Source organism: Microcaecilia unicolor, chromosome 3 (assembly GCF_901765095.1).
Source record: "Microcaecilia unicolor chromosome 3, aMicUni1.1, whole genome shotgun sequence".
Lineage (NCBI taxonomy): Eukaryota > Metazoa > Chordata > Amphibia > Gymnophiona > Siphonopidae > Microcaecilia > Microcaecilia unicolor.
The window spans coordinates 144,646,500-144,669,319 of record NC_044033.1 but is presented as its reverse complement, the minus strand read 5'-3'; the positions used below and the strand labels follow the sequence as shown (position 1 = coordinate 144,669,319).

Below are 22,820 nucleotides of genomic sequence, written 5' to 3'. Positions count from 1 at the left end.
TTCCGGGGAGTAGGAGAATTTGGGATGGGGGTTTCTACGGATATGTACCTCGGGTGCAGCACACACTATGTTTTGTATTTCCTGTTTATTCCCTCTATGCCCTATCAGGCTCTGTTGGTGGTGCCTTTTTTTTTCTAAATTTTGTATTGGGCTGTTTGTATGGTTCATTGTTCCTGATGGATGGTATCTCAATAAAAATTATTAGGAAAAACAATCAAACAAATTTAGATTCTAATTGACCTGGGGACAGGGAAATACCTAGTGTATCTTAATGTAGCTCACCTACAGCTACAACTGAGAAAGATGACAACTAACTCCAGAAAAAATATATTCAAGCCATTTTTGGCACATGTCTCTGTGCACAAGCTTACAGAGTTGCCTTTCACATACCTGAAGGAATTGTGTTGTTTTTAAGGAAAGTTGAATATTTAGGATCAACTAAAAAAAATGTAAACAACTATGTGTACATGCTACATTTATTTCAACTCTTGTACACTTGGATCATGCAATTAATTGTGCGATCAAAAATTTTAATTAATGTATAGCCCTACTTAAAACATAACTTTTATCTTCTGACACTGTGACTTCCTGAATTAAGCAACTGTACATAGGAAGTTTCCTTGTCATCAGCAGCAGATGAACTGATGGGGTTCTATCCGCCTACCAGCAGGTGGAGATAGAGAACACTGAAAAACCAAAGTGACCCTTGGACGGCTAGCCCCTAACTGGCTTCAGTATTCTTCTATCTCCCAGCAGGTGTGGACGTAGCTTGATCAGCTCCTGGATTTCAGACTGCCTGGGGTGGCTCCTGTGCTTTGCCAGTTGAGCAAGGGTGTTGTGGCTGGTGGTGCCCACTTTAAAGGCATATAGGTTCGCCCTTTCCCTGCCTGCCTCCAACTTTCCTCACAGCGTTAAAAAAAAAAAAGAGCGCGCTTTTACTGCGTGGCTGTTCTGAGGCTCTTTCCAGAGATTCTGGTGTTGTGCAGCTTGACCGGAGCTTGTTGACTCAGTCTTCTGAGGTGAGAGTGGTGCCCAGCTCCTCCTGGGAGGTCCTGCGGATGCCGTTCTGAACGGGGTAAGTTTTGGCACGAAGCCGCCATTTGATTGCCATATTTCCATCCAGTCGGATGATGGCTGCTGAGGGAGTTAAGCGCTGCTCCTGTTGTGGTAAACGCAGATCAGCAGCGGGGCTGTGTAAAATGTGCTCCTTAGACGCTTACTACTACTACTACTACTATTTAGCATTTCTATAGCGCTACAAGGCATACGCAGCACTGCACAAACATAGAAGAAAGACAGTCCCTGCTCAAAGAGCGTACAATCTAATAGACAAAAAATAAATAAAGTAAGCAAATCAAATCAATTAATGTGAACGGGAAGGAAGAGAGGAGGGTAAGTGGAGGCGAGTGGTTACAAGTGGTTACGAGTCAAAAGCAATGTTAAAGAGGTGGGCTTTCAGTCTAGATTTAAAAGTGGCCAAGGATGGGGCAAGACGTAGAGGCTCAGGAAGTTTATTCCAGGCGTAGGGTGCAGCGAGACAGAAGGCGCGAAGTCTGGAGTTGGCAGTAGTGGAGAAGGGAACAGATAAGAAGGATTTATCCATGGAGCGGAGTGCACGGAAAGGGGTGTAGGGAAGGACGAGTGTGGAGAGATACTGGGGAGCAGCAGAGTGAGTACATTTATAGGTTAGTAGAAAAAGTTTGAACAGGATGCGAAAACGGATAGGGAGCCAGTGAAGGGTCTTGAGGAGAGGGGTAGTATGAGTAAAGCGACCCTGGCGGAAGACGAGACAGGCAGCAGAGTTTTGAACTGATTGGAGAGGGGAGAGGTGACTAAGTGGGAGGCCAGCAAGAAGCAGATTGCAGTAGTCTAAACGAGAGGTGACAAGGGTGTGGATGAGGGTTTTGGTAGATTGCTCGGAAAGAAAGGGGCGGATTTTACGGATGTTGTAAAGAAAGAAACGACAGGTCTTGGCAATCTGCTGGATATGAGCAGAGAAGGAGAGAGAAGAGTCAAAGATGACCCCAAGGTTTCAAGCTGAGGCGACAGGGAGAATGAGAGAGCCATCAACAGAAATAGAAAACGGGGGGAGCGGGGAGGTGGGTTTGGGGGGGAAAATGAGAAGCTCGGTTTTGGTCATATTTAATTTCAGGTGGCGTTGAGACATCCAGACAGCAATGTCAGACAAGCACGCTGAAACTTTGGTTTGGATGCAAGGTGAGATATCAGGGGTAGAAAGGTAGATTTGGGAGTCATCAGCATAGAGATGGTAGGAAAAGCCATGGGATGACATTAATGAACCAAGGGAAGAAGTGTAGATAGAAAAGAGGAGGGGACCATGAACAGAACCCTGAGGTACGCCGACAGGCAGAGGGATAGAAGTAGAAGAGGATCCACCAGAGTGAACACTGAAGGTGCGGAGGGAGAGGTAGGAAGAGAACCAGGAAAGGACAGAGCCCTGGAATCCAAGTGAGGACAGGGTATCGAGAAGTATGCTGTGATTGACAGTGTCAAAAGCAGCGGAAAGATCAAGAAGAATGAGGATGGAATATTGACTTCTGGATTTAGCCAGTAATAGGTCATTGGAGACTTTAGTAAGCGCAGTTTCGGTTGAGTGGAGAGGGCGAAAACCAGATTGTAGTGGGTCAAGAATAGCATGTGAGGAGAGAAAATCAAGGCAGCACGCTCAAGTAATTTGGAGAGAAAAGGAAGGAGGGAGATGGGTCGGTAATTAGAGTGACAAGTAGGGTCGAGTGAAGGCTTCTTAAGGAGAGGTATGAGCTTGGTGAGCAATGTTTATTCCCGCTCGATGGAGCTGGGAGCGGGCGCCATTTTGGAAGCGCCGCATGCCTCAACCCTCGAGGTTGCGGAGGAGTCTTGAGTGCAGGGGGACGCCTCGTTTGGAGGCTGCAAGAGGAGCTCCTACATCCGTTTCTCCTAATTCAGAGGTGGAGGGTCAGGGTGAGTTTTTCTCCCCTGAATTTGTGCTTTTAATGCATAAGGCTTTCATGCTGAAAAGAGCTCTGCCTCAGGTGTCTGACACTGCGTTGCAACCTGGCTTCCCTCTGGGTGTTGAGGCCCCGGGGATGGCTCCAGATGTTATTTCCTCCCCCGAGCGTTCGAAACACGCTAAACATAGACTGGTAAATTCCCTGTCTGAAAGTGGCGCATATCCTCCCCCCCCGTGGTCGGGCTATGTGGAGTCTGAGGGGTCTTCCAGGCCGTCAGGGATGGATGATCCAGAGGAGGGTGCCTGTTTGCCACTGGATTTGGATGATCCCAGTGCAGTCCGGATTTTCCACCGTGACGAGCTGCCAGCTCTCATTACTGACGCCTTGCAGGCCCTCTCGATTGATCCTGCTGAAGGCGAGGCCTCCTCTGTTAATCTTAGGATGGCATCCCTCCGAAGGGACACTATCTTGCAGTGGTGGAGGGGCTTCCGTGTTGCAATGACTCAGAGGGCTATGCTGAAGGGTTACCCATATCAGACAGGCCTCTGAGGAGAAACCAGTCAAAGAGTGTCCCAAACTAGGGAGAGTGGAAAGATGGTGACTTGAAGCTCGTACGCTCAACGGCCCAGCTGTCCTCTGAAGTTTTGTCTTTGTTTACTTGAAATTTCCTCTTTGCACCTGCACTTACCTTAACTGAGAGGAAGGGGACAATGGGGGGTCAGCCGCCGATGGCCAGCGTTTTGTCCCATGTGCAGCAAGTGTGGGATCGCTGCGCGACGAGCTGCCCACAGATGACTGGGTTGATGAGTCCATTGATTAGCGCTGGCGAAGGAGCGTCAATGCTCTTGGACCTGGAAACAACTTCATCGCTCTCAAATCATTTAACCACCATCTCCAGAGGAGTGGGTTAGGAGTGTATGCTGAAACGGAAGTCGTTTACTGCTGAACCCGTGTCGGCGGTGCCACTCCTAAACCCGTAAGAGCTACCAGCTTGGAGTTTTTGGCTCCCGTGGAGGTTACATTGAATATCATCTGGAAGGCGCGCCAGGACCTAACGGTGGTAGTAAATAATTTTGCTTCAGATATAATCTTACTAGTGAGCCACATGGATAATCTAATCGAGTCCTTTGAGAATGAAAAATTGATACAGCAAATGAAGTTCTACAGGAATAGGAAACGATTAAGATTTTGAAAATGTTAATGGACCAGAAAAATTTTACAGATGATTAATATCGAGATTGTTGTTTTCCCAGAGTTCCGGGTATGACTCCTAAAGTTTTTTTTTTCCTCTGAAATGATTCCTCTTAGTATATTAATCCAAACGGAATGAAGCCTGTGAAACTGGGATTACTTTAATCAGTGGGAATTGGATCATTCAAGTGTTTGTATTGTTAAATAATTTCTGGTTTTAAAAGGAGAAAAAAATGAAATCAGGTGCATTGTTTCCACTAATTTTGGACAATAAGTATGTTTCCAACGAAATTAATTGACTATACACCGTTTTGGGTTTACGGAGGCCAACCAGATGATCAATGTGGAATAATGATTCAGATAAATACTAACTGGGGATAATTTTATTTATTTATTTATGACATGTATATCCCACAGTATTCCCACCCAAGGGCAGGCTCAATGTGGCGTACAATGGTTAATAAGCAAACAATAGTACAAAATACAAGGTCACAAGAGGGAGAAAGAAATAACTGAGGAGGAAAGGAAGAGAGGGGAGGTGATAAATTATCACAGAGAGAGCCCTGGGTTAAAAGGGCGGGGCACCAGAAGAACTCACAGCATATGCTCTGCCAAAAAGGAAGGTCTTCAGTTGCTTCTTAAAGGTCGGGTGATCAGGAGTGAATTTGACCTCTCGAGGCAGCCCATTCCACAATTGAGTGCTGAGATAAGGGAAAGAGGAACCATAGATGGTCTTATATTTGAGGCCACAAGGAGCCGGGTAGTGGAGATTGAGGTACGAGCGGGCCGACCATTGGGAATTCCTGGGCGGCAGGTTAATACCACGTTTTCTTGGTTTACTGTTGTTTAATTGATCTTGTCTTGTTTCACTCTCCCTATTTATTTTGTGGTCTAAGAAAGAGAAAGATTGTATATAATTCATTTATCTAGTTGATTGTTTTCTTCTAATATTGCATTAATGTACAGTCATTTCTGTATTACTGTTTCCAAGTGACCCTTGTAAAATGAAAAATTATAAATAAATGATTAAAAAAAATCTTAGGATGGCAAGTACTAAGAAGCCTACTCGGGCCTTTCCGGTGCATGACTCCATCGAAGAGCTTATTTCTGCTCAATGGTCTGACCCCGATGGGCCTTTGAAAGTGGCCAGGGCTATGGGTCAGCTTTACCCTCTGAGTGAGGAGCACTTGGCCCCTTTGGGGATGCCTAAAGTGGATGCGTTGGTCATGGCGGTGACAAAAATGACCACTCTCCCAGTAGAGGGAGGGGCCGCTTTGAAAGACATGCAAGACCGGTGGCTGGAGTCCGCACTGAAGCGGTCCTTTGAAATTGTGGGCCTTGCCTTGAGGGCGTGTATTTGCAGTTCCTATGCAGCCCGGGCATGTCTTTCCTGGCTATAGCAGGCGGTGAAACAGCCTGCCGATGGTGCGGGCCCCCTTTCGGAGGTTGCCCCGCGGATGGAGTCGGCCCTGTAAATTTTGGCTGATGCCCTTTATGATCTGGTCAGAGCTTTGGCTAAACAGATGTCTGTGGCGGTGTCTGCCCGCCGCCGCCTTTGGCGGCGGCATTGGGCAGCTGACATGGCTTCTAAGCAAAGGCTGGTGAGGCTTCCCTTTTGGGGGCTCCTGTTATTTGGAGAATTGGAGAAGATTGTGAAAGACCTGGGGGAATCTAAACCCCAGCGGTTACATGAGGATAGGTCGAGGCCTTCCAAGGGTCATGTGGTTCCCTCCTCTTCCAGACCTCGCTTCCGTGAAGCTTGCAGGTATCGCCCGGGGCGCTCTGCTGGGTTTTCTCAACGTGCCCGTTTTCAGCAGAGGAACTCCTTTCGCTCGGACAAATGTTCCACGGGGGCGGTTCAAGGCCAGGAGTTCAGGGGCGTCCTCCACAGTGATGGGACGCCGGTCCACTCCTCCATGCCTGCAATAGGAGGACGTCTTTCTCTCTTTCTAGAGGAGTGGACCAAGATTACCTCGGATCAGTGGGTCCTGGACCTGATCAGAGAAGGTTACAGACTGGAATTCGGTGCCCAAGTGAGAGATGTGTTTGTGGAGTCTTGATGCAGCACTGCCATAAAACGGGCGGCGGTAGAGGAGTCCTTACAAGTCTTGCTGTACCTTGGAGCTGTGATCCCGGTGCCTCCCGCCGAACGCGGCTGCGGCCGCTATTCCATTAATTTTGTCGTGCCTCGAAAAGGTGGGTCTTTCAGACCGATCCTCGACTTACAAAGAATCAATGAGGCCCTCATTGTATGACATTTTCACATGGAAACCCTGCGCTCCGTCATTGCGGCGGTACAGCCAGGAGAGTTTCTCACGTCTCTGGACCTAAAAGAAGCATATTTGCACATTCCTATCTGGCCTCCACACCAGCGGTTCCTGCGCTTTGCGGTGTTGGGAAAACATTTCCAGTTTCAGGCCTTGCCTTTCGGCCTAGCCACAGCTCCCCATACCTTTTCCAAGGTAATGGTGGTCGTAGCTGCCTGTCTCAGGCGAGAGGGTATCAGAGTTCACCCTTATCTCGACAACTGGCTCATTAGAGCGGATTCGGCAACCGAGAGTCATCTTGCCAAAGCCAGATTGGTTACAGTGCTGCAGGGGCTAGGCTGGGTGGTCAATATACCCAAAAGTCACCTGACCCCCTCTCAGTCTCTCGAGTATTTGTGGGTCTGGTTCGACACAGCCTCGGGGTTTGTCTTTCTCCCCGACCAAAGGCGGTGCAAGCTTCAGAATCAGGTCCGTCTGCTCCTGCGGATGCCTCGCCCACGAGCTTGGGACTTTGTCCAGCTGCTGGGGTCGATGACGGCCACCTTGGAGGTGGTTCCTTGGGCGAGAGCGCATATGAGGCTTCTGCAGATTGCCCTGCTTCAACAATGGTCTCCGATGTCCCAGGAATAACAACGCAGACTAACATTGCTCCCTGTGGCCCGGCTCAGTATGGAGTGGTGGCTCTCCGACAGGATGCTGCGCCAAGGAATGCTTCTTGCGCTACCTTCTTGGTGCCTGTGATAACAGATGCCAGCCTTTTGGGCTGGGGAGCACATTGCCAGGGAAGCTATGCTCAAGGTCTGTGGACACCCGTGGAAGCGGGGTGGTCCATCAATCGCTTGGAACTGAGAGCGATATTCCAGGCTCTTATGGCCTTTCAAAAGACTCTGAAGAGGCTTGCTGTCCGGGTTCTGTCAGACAACACGACAGCGGTGGCAGGGCCCTGGCCACTCAGATTTGCCACTGGGCCGAATTTCACCTCCAGCTTCTCTCGGCAGCTCACATAGCAGGTCAGAGCAACGTACAAGCCGATTTTCTCAGCAGGCATCAAATCGACCCGCTGTGAGGAAAGTTTATGTTATTATACCTTTATGGTTCACTCTGCTTTGGAAATCTCAAATACTGAAGGCAGTTGTGGACTAGCCGTCCAAGGGTCACTGTGGTTTTTCAGTGTTCTCTATCTCCTTCCTGCAGCCATGAGAGGTGGAAGGTGGAAGGTGAATACCCACCTTCCTGCAGCCATGAGAGGTGTTAAAGAGTAAATTGTGGATTCATCTGCTGCTGATGACAAGGAAAGTGGAAATGTTGGAAGCACATGGGATAGGCCAAGAAGGGGTAGCAAGTTAATTACTGATAGGAGGACCAGGGTTGAGCCAGAGCATCCAACCCTGCCATGAGAGGTGGAAGGTGAATACCCACCGTCCTGCAGCCATGAGAGGTGTTAAAGAGTAAATTGTGAGTAAAATGATAATGTAAAGTAACAGATATTGTATGGAGGTTAGGAGGATGTTAGGAGCATTATCATATGCATTCGTTTTATGTAGGACCCGACTCCTGATGACGCTGATATTACGAAACACACGTGGTGTAGAGTCTGGGGCATATACTATATGACTGGAAGAGTCTGGGGTACATCGTATGAGTGGAAGAGAAGGTGGCATGTATATAAACGAAGGACTCAAATGGATTGATTGGATTCCTGTTTGAAATTTCTGGAACTGAGGAGGAGTGGCCAGAAATGCACAGTGATTAACTACGGAAACAAGGAGACAAAGAGAACTGAGCACAACCTTTTGGTTGAGTGCAGCATTTAAAGCTATATGGATTTTGCAATTAGCATTTTGTTGGGGTTCACAGGCATTTCGAACAGGCAGTTTGAATTTGTATTAGTGAGTCTGCTTTATTAGTATTTTAAGGTATGCACAGAAAGGGGTATGAGTGCGTATGACTGCACATGAGGAAGAAAGAAGATGTTAAACTAGGATGTTTTGTATGCAGTAAATGATAATAAATAATAAAAGATTTTGTAATGCAGCATAACTGATTATGTGATTTATACTGCTAGTATAGTTAATACAGTTATTTAGTTAAATCTAGCCCAGTATAGTAAGGTTGTTAACGCAATAATAGATCAAGATACTAGGAAATATTTCACATACAATAGGCAAAAAAATAAATTTATAACGGAAGGGGCAGCTCAGATGTCTACAGCCAACGTTACAGTGCTCTAATTAGGGAGGCGAAACAACAGGTGATTTAGCATTTTCCTTAGATGAGATGAATTCTAATAATTTCAAAGGGGAAAAAATGTAATTATTCGCTTCATAAGTTACGAAGCATTTACAAGGAAATGTTAACATGAAAGTAGCACCCATATTAAGTACTCTAGTTTTATACGATTGAAATTCTTTCCTCCTTTTTTGGGTGCTTCTTGCCATGTCAGGAAAAATTTAAATGGCAAAAATACAGTCTTAAAATATAATTTCTGTCCAGTTCAAGAGCAAAAGACACAATCAACGTAGTCCTCTCTGTAACTATCTCCAGAGAATTCTCAAGAAACTCAGTTAAATTTAAATCTGGAGGAGCCTGTGGTTGCTCTCTTTGTTCTTTCACAATGCCTGAAATATATTGAGTCCTCGTTACAGGGGGATATCCCTCCATAGGAATCGTCAATATCTCGTTGAAGTATTTTGTAAGCATGTCCATAGGTGAAATTAAGGGTGACTTAGAGGCATATTTTCAAAGCACTTTGGGAGGCTAAGTTCCATAGGTTTCTATGGAACTTTGGAAGGCTAAGTGCTTTGAAAATGAGCCTCTTAGGAAATTTCAGAAACCTCAGGTTATTCCTCCTTCCATTATTCTCCAAATATTCTATTTTCCTTTCTTGAATTTCTTTATCTTTAATCAAATTTACCGTTAAGTTCTTCAATTGTTTAACTTCATCTTCAACCACCCCTATTTTTTTTTTAATTTTCTTGAACATCTATAGACAAATTTTGAGAAGTCTGCTTTAATTCCTTAATTTCGCCATTAACGGAAACATTCATCTGCAGTAATGTTTTATTCACCTGCTGGATAGCGTCCCATAATATTTCCATTGTCACCCTCGTTGGTCTTTCCAAACCTCCATTATCACCAGAAGGTAGACCGCGGATAGTAGGGGCAGCGACCCGCGTCTGTCTCTGACTCGCTGTTTCTTTCACCGGGGTCAGTGCGCTGGAGGATCCTTCGTCCATAGAAGCCACATTCTCGAGCTACTGTGGTCCCTCCAGCGTGAACACACTTCCGGGTTGTGGAGGGGGGGGGGTGAAATCGGGAGGACTCAAGCGTCACTCCCTCAGCACTGTGCTCAACCCCTTGCGGAGTTGAGCCCGTCTTGGTAGGCGTCTGAACGCCCAGGGTCCTGACTCTGAAACTCTCGAGCGTCGTTTGCCGCGAGATTGGAGTCGACGTCGGCACCACGGAGGTAGGGGCCTGCGTTTTCCCCTTTCTCTTCCCCATCTAAGATTCGGAGAGAGAACTTCTGTTGGCCGTGTGATCTTTAGAAACTCAGGAGCTCAGGACTCACACAGCCGTAAGCACCGCCATCTTGATCCAGCTCGTTCCTGTTTGTAGTTCTTATGCGGCTGGAGCTTGTCTCAGTTGGCTACATTCTGTCATGGATTCGATTTCGGAGTCTGATATGCCGGGAACTCCTCAGATGTCGCTGATGGATATTGGGCTGGCGTACTTGGTGGCTGCCTTGTATGATTTGGGCCGTGCTTCGGCCAAACTCATGGCCTTGACCGTTTCCTCTCAGCGTCTTCTGTGGCTCAGTCATTGAGCCACAGATATGGCCTCTAAGCAACGGCTCATTAAATTGCCTTTCTGAGGGAAATTGCTTTTTGGGGAAGACCTAGAAAAGATTCTTAAAGATTTGGGGCATTCCAAATCTCAGCGTCTTCCGGAGGATAGACCCAAGTCTACGTCCAGGCAGGGAGCCTTGATGTCACGTTTCAGAGAGACGCGACGGTATCGCCCGGGGCGGTCCAACGCAGCCTTTCAGCGTCCTCATTTTGGGCAGCGTTGTTCCTTTTGCAACGAGGAGCGTCTGGCTGGACCCCCCTCTCTCAGGGGGCTCCTTCTCGGGCCTCCCAATGATGGGGTGCAGGTCCACTCGGAAGGAGAGCAGATCGGTGGTCAGCTTTCTCTGTTTCTTTTAGAGTGGGCCAGAATTACTTTGGACCAGTGGGTCCTCGATGTGGTATGAGAAGGTTACAAGCTAGAATTCTTCTCTTCCGTCACAGACTTTTTTCTGGAGTCCTGCTGTGTATCGCGGGCCAAGAGGACAGCGGTTCTGCAGTGTTTGCGAGACCTACTAAGGATAGGGGCTATCGTGCCTGTTCCTCCTCTCAAAAGATGCACAGGTCGGTGCTCCATCTTCTTTGTGGTTCCAAAGAAGGGAGGGGCTTTTTGGCCTATTTTGAATCTCAGAAAAGTAAACCAGTTTTTGCGGGTTCGTCACTTCCGCATGGAGACATTAAGGGCAGTTATTGCTGTTCAACCAGGCAAGGTTTTGACGGCTCTCGATTTGAGGGAAGCTTACTTGCACTTTCCCATTTGGCAGCCCCATCAGAGATTTCTCAGATTTGTGGTGCTGGGTCAGCACTTCCAGTTTCGGGCACTTCCTTTCGGAATGGCCACTGCCCCACACACTTTTTCCAAGGTCATGGTGGTGGTGGTGGCGGCGTTCCTGCAGAAGGAGGGGATTTGAGTGCATCCATATCTCGACGACTGGCTGATTCGGGCGAAGACAGCAGAGGAGAGTCGAGTGGTCACCGACCAAGTGATTACGGTGTTGCAATCCTTAGGTTGGGTGGTCAATATGGACAAGAGTCATCTGGTTCCTACTCAGAGTCTGGAGTATCTTGGAGTGCAATTCGATACGAAGCGGGGGAAGGTGTTTCTCCCCGAGGGGTGAAGGATCAAATTGCTTTCTCAGGTATGGACCTTATTGAGTCGTCGCGCTCCCTGAGTGTGGGACTATGTTCAGCTCCTCGGTTCCATGACGGCGACCTTAGAGGTCATTCCATGGGCAAGGGTTCACATGCAGCCTCTTCAGAATTTCCTTTTGAGCAGATGCTCGTCGACGTCGCTGGATTATCAACAACGCCTTCCTTGGTCGAACTGGGCCAGGGACAGTCTCGCGTGGTGGCTCCGGTCAGCCAATTTTCAGAAGGGTGTTTCTCTGGCATCTCCCAGTTGGGTGGTAGTCGTGATGGATGCCAGCCTTGCGGGCTGGGGAACCCATTGTCTTCATAGAGTAGTCCAGGGATCATGGACCCCTCTCGAAGCGACTTGGCCGATAAATCGTCTGGAGTTGTGAGCAGTCGTGAATGCGCTGCGGAGTTTTCAGGACCTTCTGCAGGGGCAGGCGGTTTATGTATTCTCGGACAACACCATGACGGTGGCCTACATTTATTTATTTATTTGTCATACATTTATACCCCACTTTTTCCCACAGTTGTGTAGGCTCAAAGTGGCTTACAATGTTTCAGATCAGAGGTGATACAATTACAATCAAATCAGATAAAATGGAAGAAACAGGCAAAGAAGAAAATAGGGAAAGAATAAGAGAGTCCAAAAATGGTCCATAGCTATGTTGTTAGGATGGGCAATCGGCAGGGGGGCACTCGTAGTCTTCCCTTGGCAGTGGAAGCGTCTCGTCTTCTAGTATGGGCGGAAGCACATGTTCAGAGTCTGTCGACAGTGCACATTGCGGGTCAAGACAATGTTCAAGCGGATTTTCTCAACTGGACTCTTTTGCATGCAGCGGAATGGACGCTGTCGGACTCAGCTTTTCGGCTGATCTTTTAACGTTGGGGAAGACCAGTAATGGATCTCATGGCCATGGCTTGCAATGCCAAAGTTCCCCAGTTCTTCAGCTGCAAATGGCAGCCATGATCCGCAGGATTGGACACTCTTCTCCAGCCATGGCCGGAACAACAGCCTACTGTATGTTTTTTCTCCGTGGCCTCTAATAGGGAGAGTTCTTTGCCGCATAGGGCAGCATCGGGGGGGGGGGGGCGGTCGTTCTAGTTGACCCAGACTGGCCCCGACGGCTGTGATATGCAGATCTCGTTCGAGCATTCTTAGAGCCACCATTGCTACTTACAGTGACTCCCGATCTGCTGCATTAAGGGCCAGTTCAGATGGAAAATCCCTCCCGCTCTGGTCTTACGGCCTGGCTATTGAGAGGCGGCAGCTGAGGAAGAAGGGATTTTCAGGACCAGTCATTGCCACTGTTTTGAGGGCACGGAAGCAGTCTACTTCAGCAGCGTATGCGCGAGTGTGGAAAGCTTTCTCAGCATGGTGTGCTTTGCGTGCTGAATCGCTTTTTCGGTTGGACATTCCGGTTATTCTGGAGTTCCTTCAGGATGGTCTTCAAAAGGGATTGGCATATAATTCCCTTCGAATGCAGGTGGATGCGCTAGCTTCTTTTAGGGGCAAACTGGGCGCTTCCTCATTAGTAGCTCACTCTGATATGGTCCGTTTCCTACGCGGGGCGCTTCGGCCTCCTCTGCGGCAGCCGTGCCCGGCGTGGCATTTGAATGTGTTACTGTGAGCCCTCCAGGCCCCACCTTTTGATTTGTTGAATAAGGTTTCTGAGAAGGATCTAACACTTAAGACAGTGTTTTTGGTGGCCATTGCTTCGGCTAGGAGGATTTCTGAAATTCAGGCTTTGTCTTCCAGAGATCCTTTTTTACAGTTTTCTGAAGCAGGGGTGTCGATCCAGACAGTGCCGTTCTTTCTACCTAAAGTGGTTTCGAATTTCCATGTCAATCAGGCGGTTTATCTTCCGTTTTTTCGAAAGGAGGATTATCTGGGGGAGTTTGCCTCGCTACGTTTCCTGGACGTGCGGAGAGCCTTGTTTTAGTACTTGCAGATCTCTAACGAATTTCGACGCTCGAATCATCTCTTTGTGCTCTTGTCGGGATCAAAAAGAGGTGAGGCGGCTTCTAAGGCTTCCACTGCTCGCTGTATTAGGGAAGCCATTGGAGCAGCGTATCTGCTACAAGGGCGGGCGTCTCCAGTGACCCTGAAGGCGCATTCTACTCGGGCACAGGCGGCTTCTTGGGTGGAGGTGTCGGCCTTATCTCTGGAAGAGATTTGTCGGGCGGCTACTTGGGCATCCCATCATACTTTTGCGAAGCATTACAGGCTACACATGTCTGCTCGGGATGATGCGAGTTTTGGGGCGGGAGTGTTGGCGCGGGGTGCGTTGGCTTCCCACCCTACTTAAGGAATCCTTTGGTACATCCCACTAGTTCCTGGATTCTTCTGCTGCAAGTGACAAGGAAGGTACAGTTATGTCTTACCTGATAATTTTCTTTCCTTTTAGCGCAGCAGATGAATCCAGGATCCCTCCCTAGTTTAGCCGTTTTTTTCATTTTTCGCGCAGTGTGGCTATTTTTTCCTTTCCGGTTCTCTTTTGCAGAGTTCAGACAGATATGGGAACATGGAAAGGACTCCGATTTCTGGATCGAGTTGCAGTTATTTCGAAGTTCTTGTTTGGTTCTCTGTTTTTCATAGTGAGGATGGTTTCTGGTTGTTATTGGTTTCATATTTTTGGCCTTGGCAAATGCTTACGAATGACATACTATCTGAGGAAGGAGCTGGCTGTCTGGCATCACTGCCTTTAGTTTGTTTATCTCTATCTCCAACTGCTGGTAGGCGGACTTAACCCACTAGTTCCTGGATTCATCTACTGCGTTAAAGGAAATAGAAAATTATCAGGTAAGACATAATTTTACCATTTTCTCTGCCTCCATCAGATGGATGGTTGTGTGGACTGGTCACCTGGTCCCTGGCCTACCACCCAGTTGTGTAGGCTACGGCCCCACTGCTTGGTAGAGCCTGACTGTCTCGCTCCCAGGATTATGGTCCACGGACCTGACCTGATAGAGCACAAAGCTTGGCTCTGCAGTAGAGAATGACACGGGAACAAAGTTTGTCCCCATCCCCGCCCTGCCCACATGGGTTCTGTCTCCATTCCCGCCCCATCCCTGCAGGTTCTATCCCCGCCCTGACCCTATGGGCTCTGGCCGCATTTGCAGACGCCTCGAACAATTATGATTTTATATTTAAATCTTTTTACAAAAGTATGAAAAGAAACAATATGCTGTGCAACTGTTTATAAATCACAAATAGAAAACAATAATAAAAACGAGCAACTTGTCTTCTTAGAAGATGTGCTGGTAGCAAGAATGTACAGGATCCCCCATGCAAATTTTGCTAGTTGTGGCCAGTATGTTTGTTTTGTTTTTTTTTTTTTTTTTTAAATCTAAATATCGTCACCTGCATCACTCAAACATAAATAACAGTCCAGTTCATTATCAGGCTTCAAAGTAGAAAATGACACGGGGACAAAGTTTGTCCCTGTCCCCAAGGGCTCTGTCCCATCCCCTCCCCGTGAGATTTGTTCCCGTCCCTGTCCTCACAGTCTCTGTCCCCATCCCTGCAGTTAACGCATGTCACCCTCCCTGTGTCATTCTCTACTCTGCAGCCCCAAGTACTCATCCACAGGCAATGTGGTGAGGCTGTCGGCTTGGTCCTAATAGGACCCTTGCCACAGGGGGTGAGCTGCAACGAGGTCAAGTGGGCTACCAACACAGCCATGGCTCTGACATTAAGCTGTCTCATGACCTTCAAGATTCAGCCCAGCTTGTGTATAAGTAATGGAGATGCAGTCTGCTAGCCAGTTGGATAAAGTGTTTATTGATGGCTCTCTCCATCCTGTAAAGAATAAAAAGCTGGGTGAACTGTCTATGGCAGTGATTTGCCTCTTTCCCATTGCTCAGGATGAGTTGGATCACTTGCACTTGCCTAAGGTGGATGCCTTAGTGGTAGCAGTGACAAAGAAGACCATTTTGCTGATTGATGGTAGAGTGGCCCTTAAGGATGTACAGAACCACAAGCTGGAGTCTGCACAGAAAATGTCTTTCGAAATTTTCACGTTGGGCGTTGCAGGCAGCTGTGTGTGGTTCGTATGCTGCCTGCGCTTGTCTCTCCTGGGTGCAGCAAGCTACTGATTCTTTGTTTGAATCCGGTGAGCAGTCACCTCCTGAGTTTCCTGATGTAGAGTCTGGTTCTGCTTATTTGGCAGACACTTTATATGATTTAGTCAGGGTGTCCGCCAAGCTGTTACTGGCTGTTGTTTGTTGTGTCTGCAGCAATGGGCTGCTGACGTGGCTTCCAAACAGCGCTTAGTCAAGTTGCCCTTTAAGGATTAGGCTTTTATTTGGGGATGATTTGGAAAAGTTAGTTAAAGAGCTGGGGGACTTCCAAGACTCAGCGTTTGCCTGAGGACAGACCCCGCTTGTCTGCTAGAGCAGGTCAGCAGAGGTCTCGGTTTAGGGGACAGTAAGAGGTATCGCACGAGCTGTCCCTCCTTTCCAGCCAAATCCCAATATCAGCAAAGACGATCTTTTCAGGTGAATGAGACTGTCTGGAAACTCTGGCAGACCCCCTTGTAACACTAGGGGGCGCTGTGCTTATGACAACACAAAAGCCACCAGACACAATATACGGTATATCGCTTTTATTGGTGATACATATGTGAACACATACACCAAGATACTTACAGCACCTGCAATTCAGTCAGCATCTGGGAAGACCACCAGGGAAGCACTAGCTCTTCCTCAGAGATTGCAGGGACATCACTGAACCAGGCGTCCCTTACGTTCAGGCAAGCTTCTAAAGAAGGTCAGTGCTCCACCCTCTTTTATAGTGTGAAACAGAGGTGCCTTTCCCAGACCTGCACAAGCTGAAGGTGCCTTTCCCAGAGGTGCTGGCATCCCTTAAACAACCAGCCTGTTTCCCATAACAGAGAATAACTCTCCCAGACCTGCACAGGTTGAAGGTGCCTTTCCTAGAGGTGAAGGTGCCTTTCCCAGAGGTGCTGGCATCCCTTAAACAACTAGCCTGTTTCCCTGTTTCCCATAACAGAGAATATCAACACATAATTACAGCCAAAACATTCCACTCATTCCATCCCCAGCTGACCTTCAATCCCATGTATTACACCCCTACTGCCCCTTGCGCTCATGAGTTGGACAGAATTGCATCTAGTTGCTTTTTTAGCAGCCCTTGTGGCAGGAACTGAGCTCCAGTGTTCGGGTGTCTTGGACATAGTTATTTGCTTGATATAGTTGGACAGATGTCCAAGTGTGTCTGGTTTCGGTTTTCATTTACTGGGATCTGGCAGTGGTTGTAGTTTGGCCCCTACTGTGGTTTACTGCTCTGCTACTTCCCATCAGTCATTCTGGGCCGGTCCGGAGGAATGCTAAGGAAGGAGAAATTAGTTCTTACCTGCTAATTTGCTTTCCTTTAGTTCCTCTGGACCGGCCCAGATCCCTCCCTATTCGGTATCTGATTTGTTCTTGGATATAGTTTCATTTACTCTTGTCTCTGATGGGAGCTATGGATATGTCTATATTCGCAAAGAGACCAATTATTCAACCGTTCCTATGCGATTTCACATAGGCACATTACTGATGATGTTGCTGACTCAGTTTGGAGTAGTCAAAATTTTTCGGCAGTTTCCAGCAAGGTCTTTTTGTTGGTAGGTGGCTGTATGAACTGACTGGTTCACAGATGTTTAGTGTCTCTTTCCTTTTGCTTTGCTGTGTGAATACTGAGGTTTCCAAGGTTCTGAGCACGGCTCTCATTGGCTGCCTTGAAATCAGTCTTCTCAGTCTCCACCTGCTGGTAGGCATGCACAACCAATCAGTCATTCTGGGCCGGTCCGGAGGGACTAAAGGCAAGCAAATTAGCAGGTAAAACCTAATTTCTCCATATATGCCAGGTATTCCCCAGACTAAGTCGTTGGTGAGGCCCCACCTGGAGTATTGTGTTCAGTTTTGGAGGCCGTATCTTGTTAAGGATGTAAAAAGAATTGAAGAGGTGCAAAGAAAAGCTACGAGAATGGTATGGGATTTGCGTTACAAGACGTATGAGGAGAGACTTGCTGAACTAAACATGTATACTCTGGAGGAAAGGAGAAACAGGGGTGATATGATACAGACGTTCAAATATTTGAAAGGTATTAATCCGCAAACGAACCTTTTCCGGAGATGGGAAGATGGTAGAACGAGAGGACATGAAATGAGATTGAAGGGGGGCAGACTCAAGAAAAATGTCAGGAAGTATTTTTTTCACGGAGAGAGTAGTGGATGCTTGGAATGCCCTCCCACGGGAGGTGGTGGAAATGAAAACGGTATCGGAATTCAAACATGCGTGGGATAAGCATAAAGGAATCCTGTGCCGAAGGAATGGATCCTCAGGAGCTTAGTCAAGATCGGGGGGCGGGGCTGGTGGTAGGGAGGCGGGATAGTGCTGGGAAAACTTATATGGTCTGTGCCAGAGCCAGTGGTGGGAAGCGGGACTGGTGGTTGGGAGGCCGGGATAGTGCTGGGCAGACTTGTACGGTCTGTGCCAGAACCGGTGGTTGGGAGGCGGGGCTGGTGGTTGGGAGGCGAGGAAAGAGCTGGGCAGACTTATACGGTCTGTGCCAGAGCCAGTGGTTGGGAGGCGGGGCTGGTGGTTGGGAGGCGGGGATAGTGCTGGGCAGACTTATACGGTCTGTGCCCTGAAGTGCACAGGTACAAATCAAAGTAGGGTATACACAAAAAGTAGCACATATGAGTTATCTTGTTGGGCAGACTGGATGGACCATGCAGGTCTTTTTCTGCCGTCATCTACTATGTTACTATGTTACTATATATGTGCCTAGATCACAAAAGAACTGCTAGTAGTTGATTAGAAGGCATACGGTAGTGTTAGATATAAGTGGAGAAATAGTGTAATGGTTAGTGCAGCAGCCTGAGAACCAGGGGAACTGGGTTTGATTCCCATCGCAGCTTCTTGTGATTTTGGGCATGTTGCATAACCCTCCCTTGCCCCAGGTACAAAAAAATAAGTATCTGTATATAATATATGTAAACAGCTTTGATTGTAACCATCCCCTAAAATTCTAGTCTTTAGAAGCTTCTCAGTGACAGCATGTATCTGATCATTAGATATCATTTTAATCAATTCACATATAGACCTCTGGAGAAGTTATTAGAATTAAATAAACATTTTATGTAGTTTAGATGACTGTAATGCTATTTACTGTAATTGTTTCTTAATTGAGAGTAAGTTCAAGCTGTTTGCTGTGCGAGTTGTTACATACAAGACTGGACATTGTTTAGCATGCAATTATGTGAACAAATTATCTGGAATGAACAGTTCGCTTTTGTTTTTCTTTATTTTTCCTTTGCAGGATCAGGCAGTAGAAGACTTGTACAAAGACTTAGTAGTTTGACATTCTTATGTGAGTGGCAAGAACGAAAAAAATAAATTCATTCTTTAATACTTCCTTCCAGGCTGAGTCACCAGTATAGAGTGGGAAGGTCATATACAGAAGAGACTGCTGATAAGTTCTAACATTAAATTTGTGTGCTTGGGGCTCAGAACAGAGCCACCATGAGTGATGTTACCATTGTGAAAGAAGGCTGGCTTCAGAAGAGGGGTAAGCCCAATATACATATATGTGTCTTTATAAATGTGATGTGATATTAAAGTATTGTATGATCACAAGGTTTAAGAAAGCAAATGTATTTGCCATAAACTTAGATTATTCAGTGAAGAAAGCATGGTATTATTAACTGAATAATGTGCTTTGAATAGTTGACTGACTTTAAGGGGGCAATTCTGTAAGTGGGTCCCTCCTCGGAGGTGCCCAGATATCACGTGCCTGGGTACCAAGATTCCATTGTAGAATACTAGTGTAATCTAGTATTGGTGTGCCTTACATTTAAGTGCCCACAGTTACATCAGCCATAGATCTGGTATAACTGTAGGTGACCAAATGTGGTAAGGATGCCGATATTTAAAAAAGGTTCCAGAGGGGATCCGGGAAATTATAGACTGGTGAGCCTGACATCGGTGCCGGGCAAAATGGTAGAGACTATTGTAATGAACAAAATTACAAAGCATATTGAAAAGTATGGATTAATGAGACAAAGCCAACATGGATTTAGTGAAGGAAAATCTTGCCTCACCAATCTATTACATTTTTTTGAAGGGGAGAACAAACATATGGATAAAGGTGAGCCGGTTGATATTTTGTAGCTGGATTTTCAAAAGGCGTTTGACAAAGTACCTCATGAAAGACTCCAGAAGAAATTGGAGAGTCATGGGATAGGAGGTAGTGTCCTATTGTGGATGAAAAACCTGGTTAAAGGATAGAAAATAGAGAGTAGTGGTTAAATGGACAGTGTTATCAATGGAGAAGGGTTGATACTGGGGTTCCTCAGGGGTCTGTGCTGGGACCGCTGCTTTTTAACATATTTATAAATGATCTAGAGATGGGAGTAACTAGTGAGGTAATTAAATTTGCTGATGACACAAAGTTGTTCAAAGTTATTAAATCATGAGAGGATTGTGAAAAATTACAAGAGGACCTTACTTGACTGGGAGACTGGACGTCTACATGGCAGACGACGTTTAATGTGAGCAAGTGCAAGGTGATGCATGTGGGAAAGAGGAACCTGAACTATAGCTACATGTAATGCAAGGTTCCACGTTAGGAGTCACTGACCAGGAAAGGGATCTCTGCGTTCTTGTTGATGATACGTTGAAATCCTCTGCTCAGTGTGCTGCTGCGGCTAAGAAAGCAATTGTGTACAATTCTGGTCACTGCATCTGAAAAAAATAGTGGAATTAGAAAAGGTGCAGAGAAGGGCGACAATAATGATCAAGGGGATAGGACAACTTCCCTGTGAGGAAAGGCTAAAGCGTCTAGGGCTCTTCAGCTTGGAGAAAAGATGGCTGAGAGGAGATATGATAGAGGTCTACAAAATAATGAGTGGAGTAGAATGGGTAGATGTGAATTGCTTGTTTACTCTTTTCAAAAATACTAGCACTAGCGAGCACGCAATGAAGCTACAAAGTAGTACATTTAAAATGAATCTGAGAAAATATTTCTTCTCTCAATGTGTAATTAAACTCTGGAATTCATTGCCAGAGAATATAGTAAAAGCAGTTAGCTTAGTGGGGTTTAAAAAAGGTTTGGATAGCTTCCTAAAAGAAAAGTCCATAGGCCATTATTAAAATGGACTTGGGGAAAATCTGCTGCTTATTTCTACGATAAGCAGCATGAAATGTACTGTTTTGGGATCTTACCAGGTACTTGTAATCTGGATTGGCCACTGTTGGAAACAGGATGCTGGGCTTGATGGACCTTTGGTCTGTTCCAGTGTAGCAATATGTATGTACTTACGTACTTATGAGATCTTCAACTCTTGAAGAGCACAATCTAAGTATGCTGTTTTCACTTTATAGTTCACTAGCATATCTGCATGTTCTTCCATGTTACGTAAGACACACAAATGGAAATACTACTGAGCAATTGGGAGCCAACTACAGAAACGTAAAGAACTTATATGGACTAGTGAACAACCTAATGGGTACAAGCCCTTTGACATAAAAAACTGAGGTGTCCCCATCTTTGATCAATTTAGCACTATACTTTGAGAAAAAGATCATTGATCTAAGAAAGGGACTAACATAAGACAGTAGAAACCTATAACTTTTACATTGAAGAACTGGAAGAACAACAAATAGGAATTGTAGTAGAGTCTAGACATCGTTTACTCTGCCCACACTCGAAGCAGTCGCCCACTCTGTGAAGAAACTCTCCAGGGCCTAATGCATGTTATATACCTGCCCAAATTATCTAATAAAAGATGCCTCAGCACACTTTGAGGCATATTTTCAAAGCACTTTGGGAGGCTAAGTTCCATAGGTTTCTATGGAACTTTGGGAGGCTAAGTGCTTTGAAAATGAGCCTCTTTATAACTCAAATTCATGCTAACCAACCGCCTATTCCAACTGATAGAGGTAGAATAATACTGATGGCAATCCGAAAGACTGGCAAAAGAACAGAAGCGATGTCTCGAGCTACAGACCACCCTGCATCCCACTCATGACCATGGTAATGGAAAGCCTGTCAACAATCAACTAATGTTCGACCTCAACAACTTCTCCATACTCTAAAACTCCCAATCAGGATTCAGATCTCAGTTCAGCATTAAAACTGTACTTAGGACCTTACTGGCCAACTTCAAACGTGAAATCATCAAGAGCAAGAAAATCGTACTTCTAAATTCGACATGTAATTTGATATGGTCAACCACCAAATTGCTCTAAGAATGCTGGACAAACTCGGTATCTGAGATGATGTACTACAGTGGTTTAAAGGATTCTTAACATCAAGATCCTACCAGGTCAAAATGAACGACGTACTCGTCTTCCCATGGAAGGAAGACTGTGGAGTACCGCAAGGCTCACTGATCTCATCCGTACTGTTCAACATAATGATGATCCCACTGGCAAGGACACTATGAAAGCATGGCTTCAATCCATTCATCTAATCTGATGATGTATCCATATACTTCCTGTTTAGTCAAGACACATCAGAAGTAAACACCTTAATAACTCAAGGAATGAACATCTTGGAATCCTGGACCGCAGCATTCAAGCTCAAACTCAACAGAGACAAGACTCAATTCTTAGTGCTCACATCCAGTTACTGCAAGGAGGCGTTCTCCAGTGTTACCTTTGATGGGACCACCTACCCATTAGCAGACAACCTGAAAATCCTAGGAATCACATTAGACTGAAACCTGTCCTTTGAAGCACAAAGAATACCGTGACCAAAATATTCCCATACACTGTGGAAACTGATGTGCATCAGAAGCTATTTTCTGAGGGAAGTGTTTCGGATGCTTGTACAAACCCTAACCCTTGCACATACATACGGACTACTGTAACAGCGTCTATGCCGGCTGCAAAGATTCAGTTATAAAAGAAAACTTCAAACTGCACTAAACACCGCCACCTGACTGATATTCAGAAAATCGCACTTTGAAAGAGCCTTGCACTGGCTCCCTAACTTTCAAGCTCTGTACACTAGTATACAGAATCATCTTTGGTCTGACTCTGCTTCGGTCGAGCATAATAAACCTACCACTAAGCAATATACACGCGGAAGCACGAAGCTATCGCACATTCCACTTCCCCAACTGCCAGGGTGTATGATACAAGATAGTTGCCTCATCAGGCTTCACCTACCTATGACTAAGAGCTGGAATGCACTCATATATAGTAGTAACATAGTAAATGATGGCAGATAAAGACTTGTATGATCCATCCAGTCTGCCCGACAGATAAACTCATTTTACATGGTATGTGATACTTTATACGTATACCTGACTTTGATTTCTCCTTTCCATTCTCAGGGCACAGACTGTAGAAGTGTGCCCAGCACTCTTCTTGTACTAAGTTCTGAAGCTAACGTCAAAGCCCCTTAAATTTACACTCCAGC

At 46.2% G+C, this 22,820-nt stretch overlaps 1 protein-coding gene across 1 annotated transcript in view; it reads left to right on the top strand.

The window, feature by feature from the left end:
* Positions 1 to 22,820, top strand: part of AKT3 (AKT serine/threonine kinase 3) — a 559,702-nt gene that overhangs the window by 24,352 nt on the left and 512,530 nt on the right. Inside the window, exon 2 of the mRNA XM_030196428.1 lies at positions 18,817 to 18,962. Within this exon, the coding sequence (XP_030052288.1) occupies positions 18,917 to 18,962 (46 nt within the window). The 5' untranslated portion in view covers positions 18,817 to 18,916. The remainder of the gene's footprint in view (positions 1 to 18,816; positions 18,963 to 22,820) is intronic.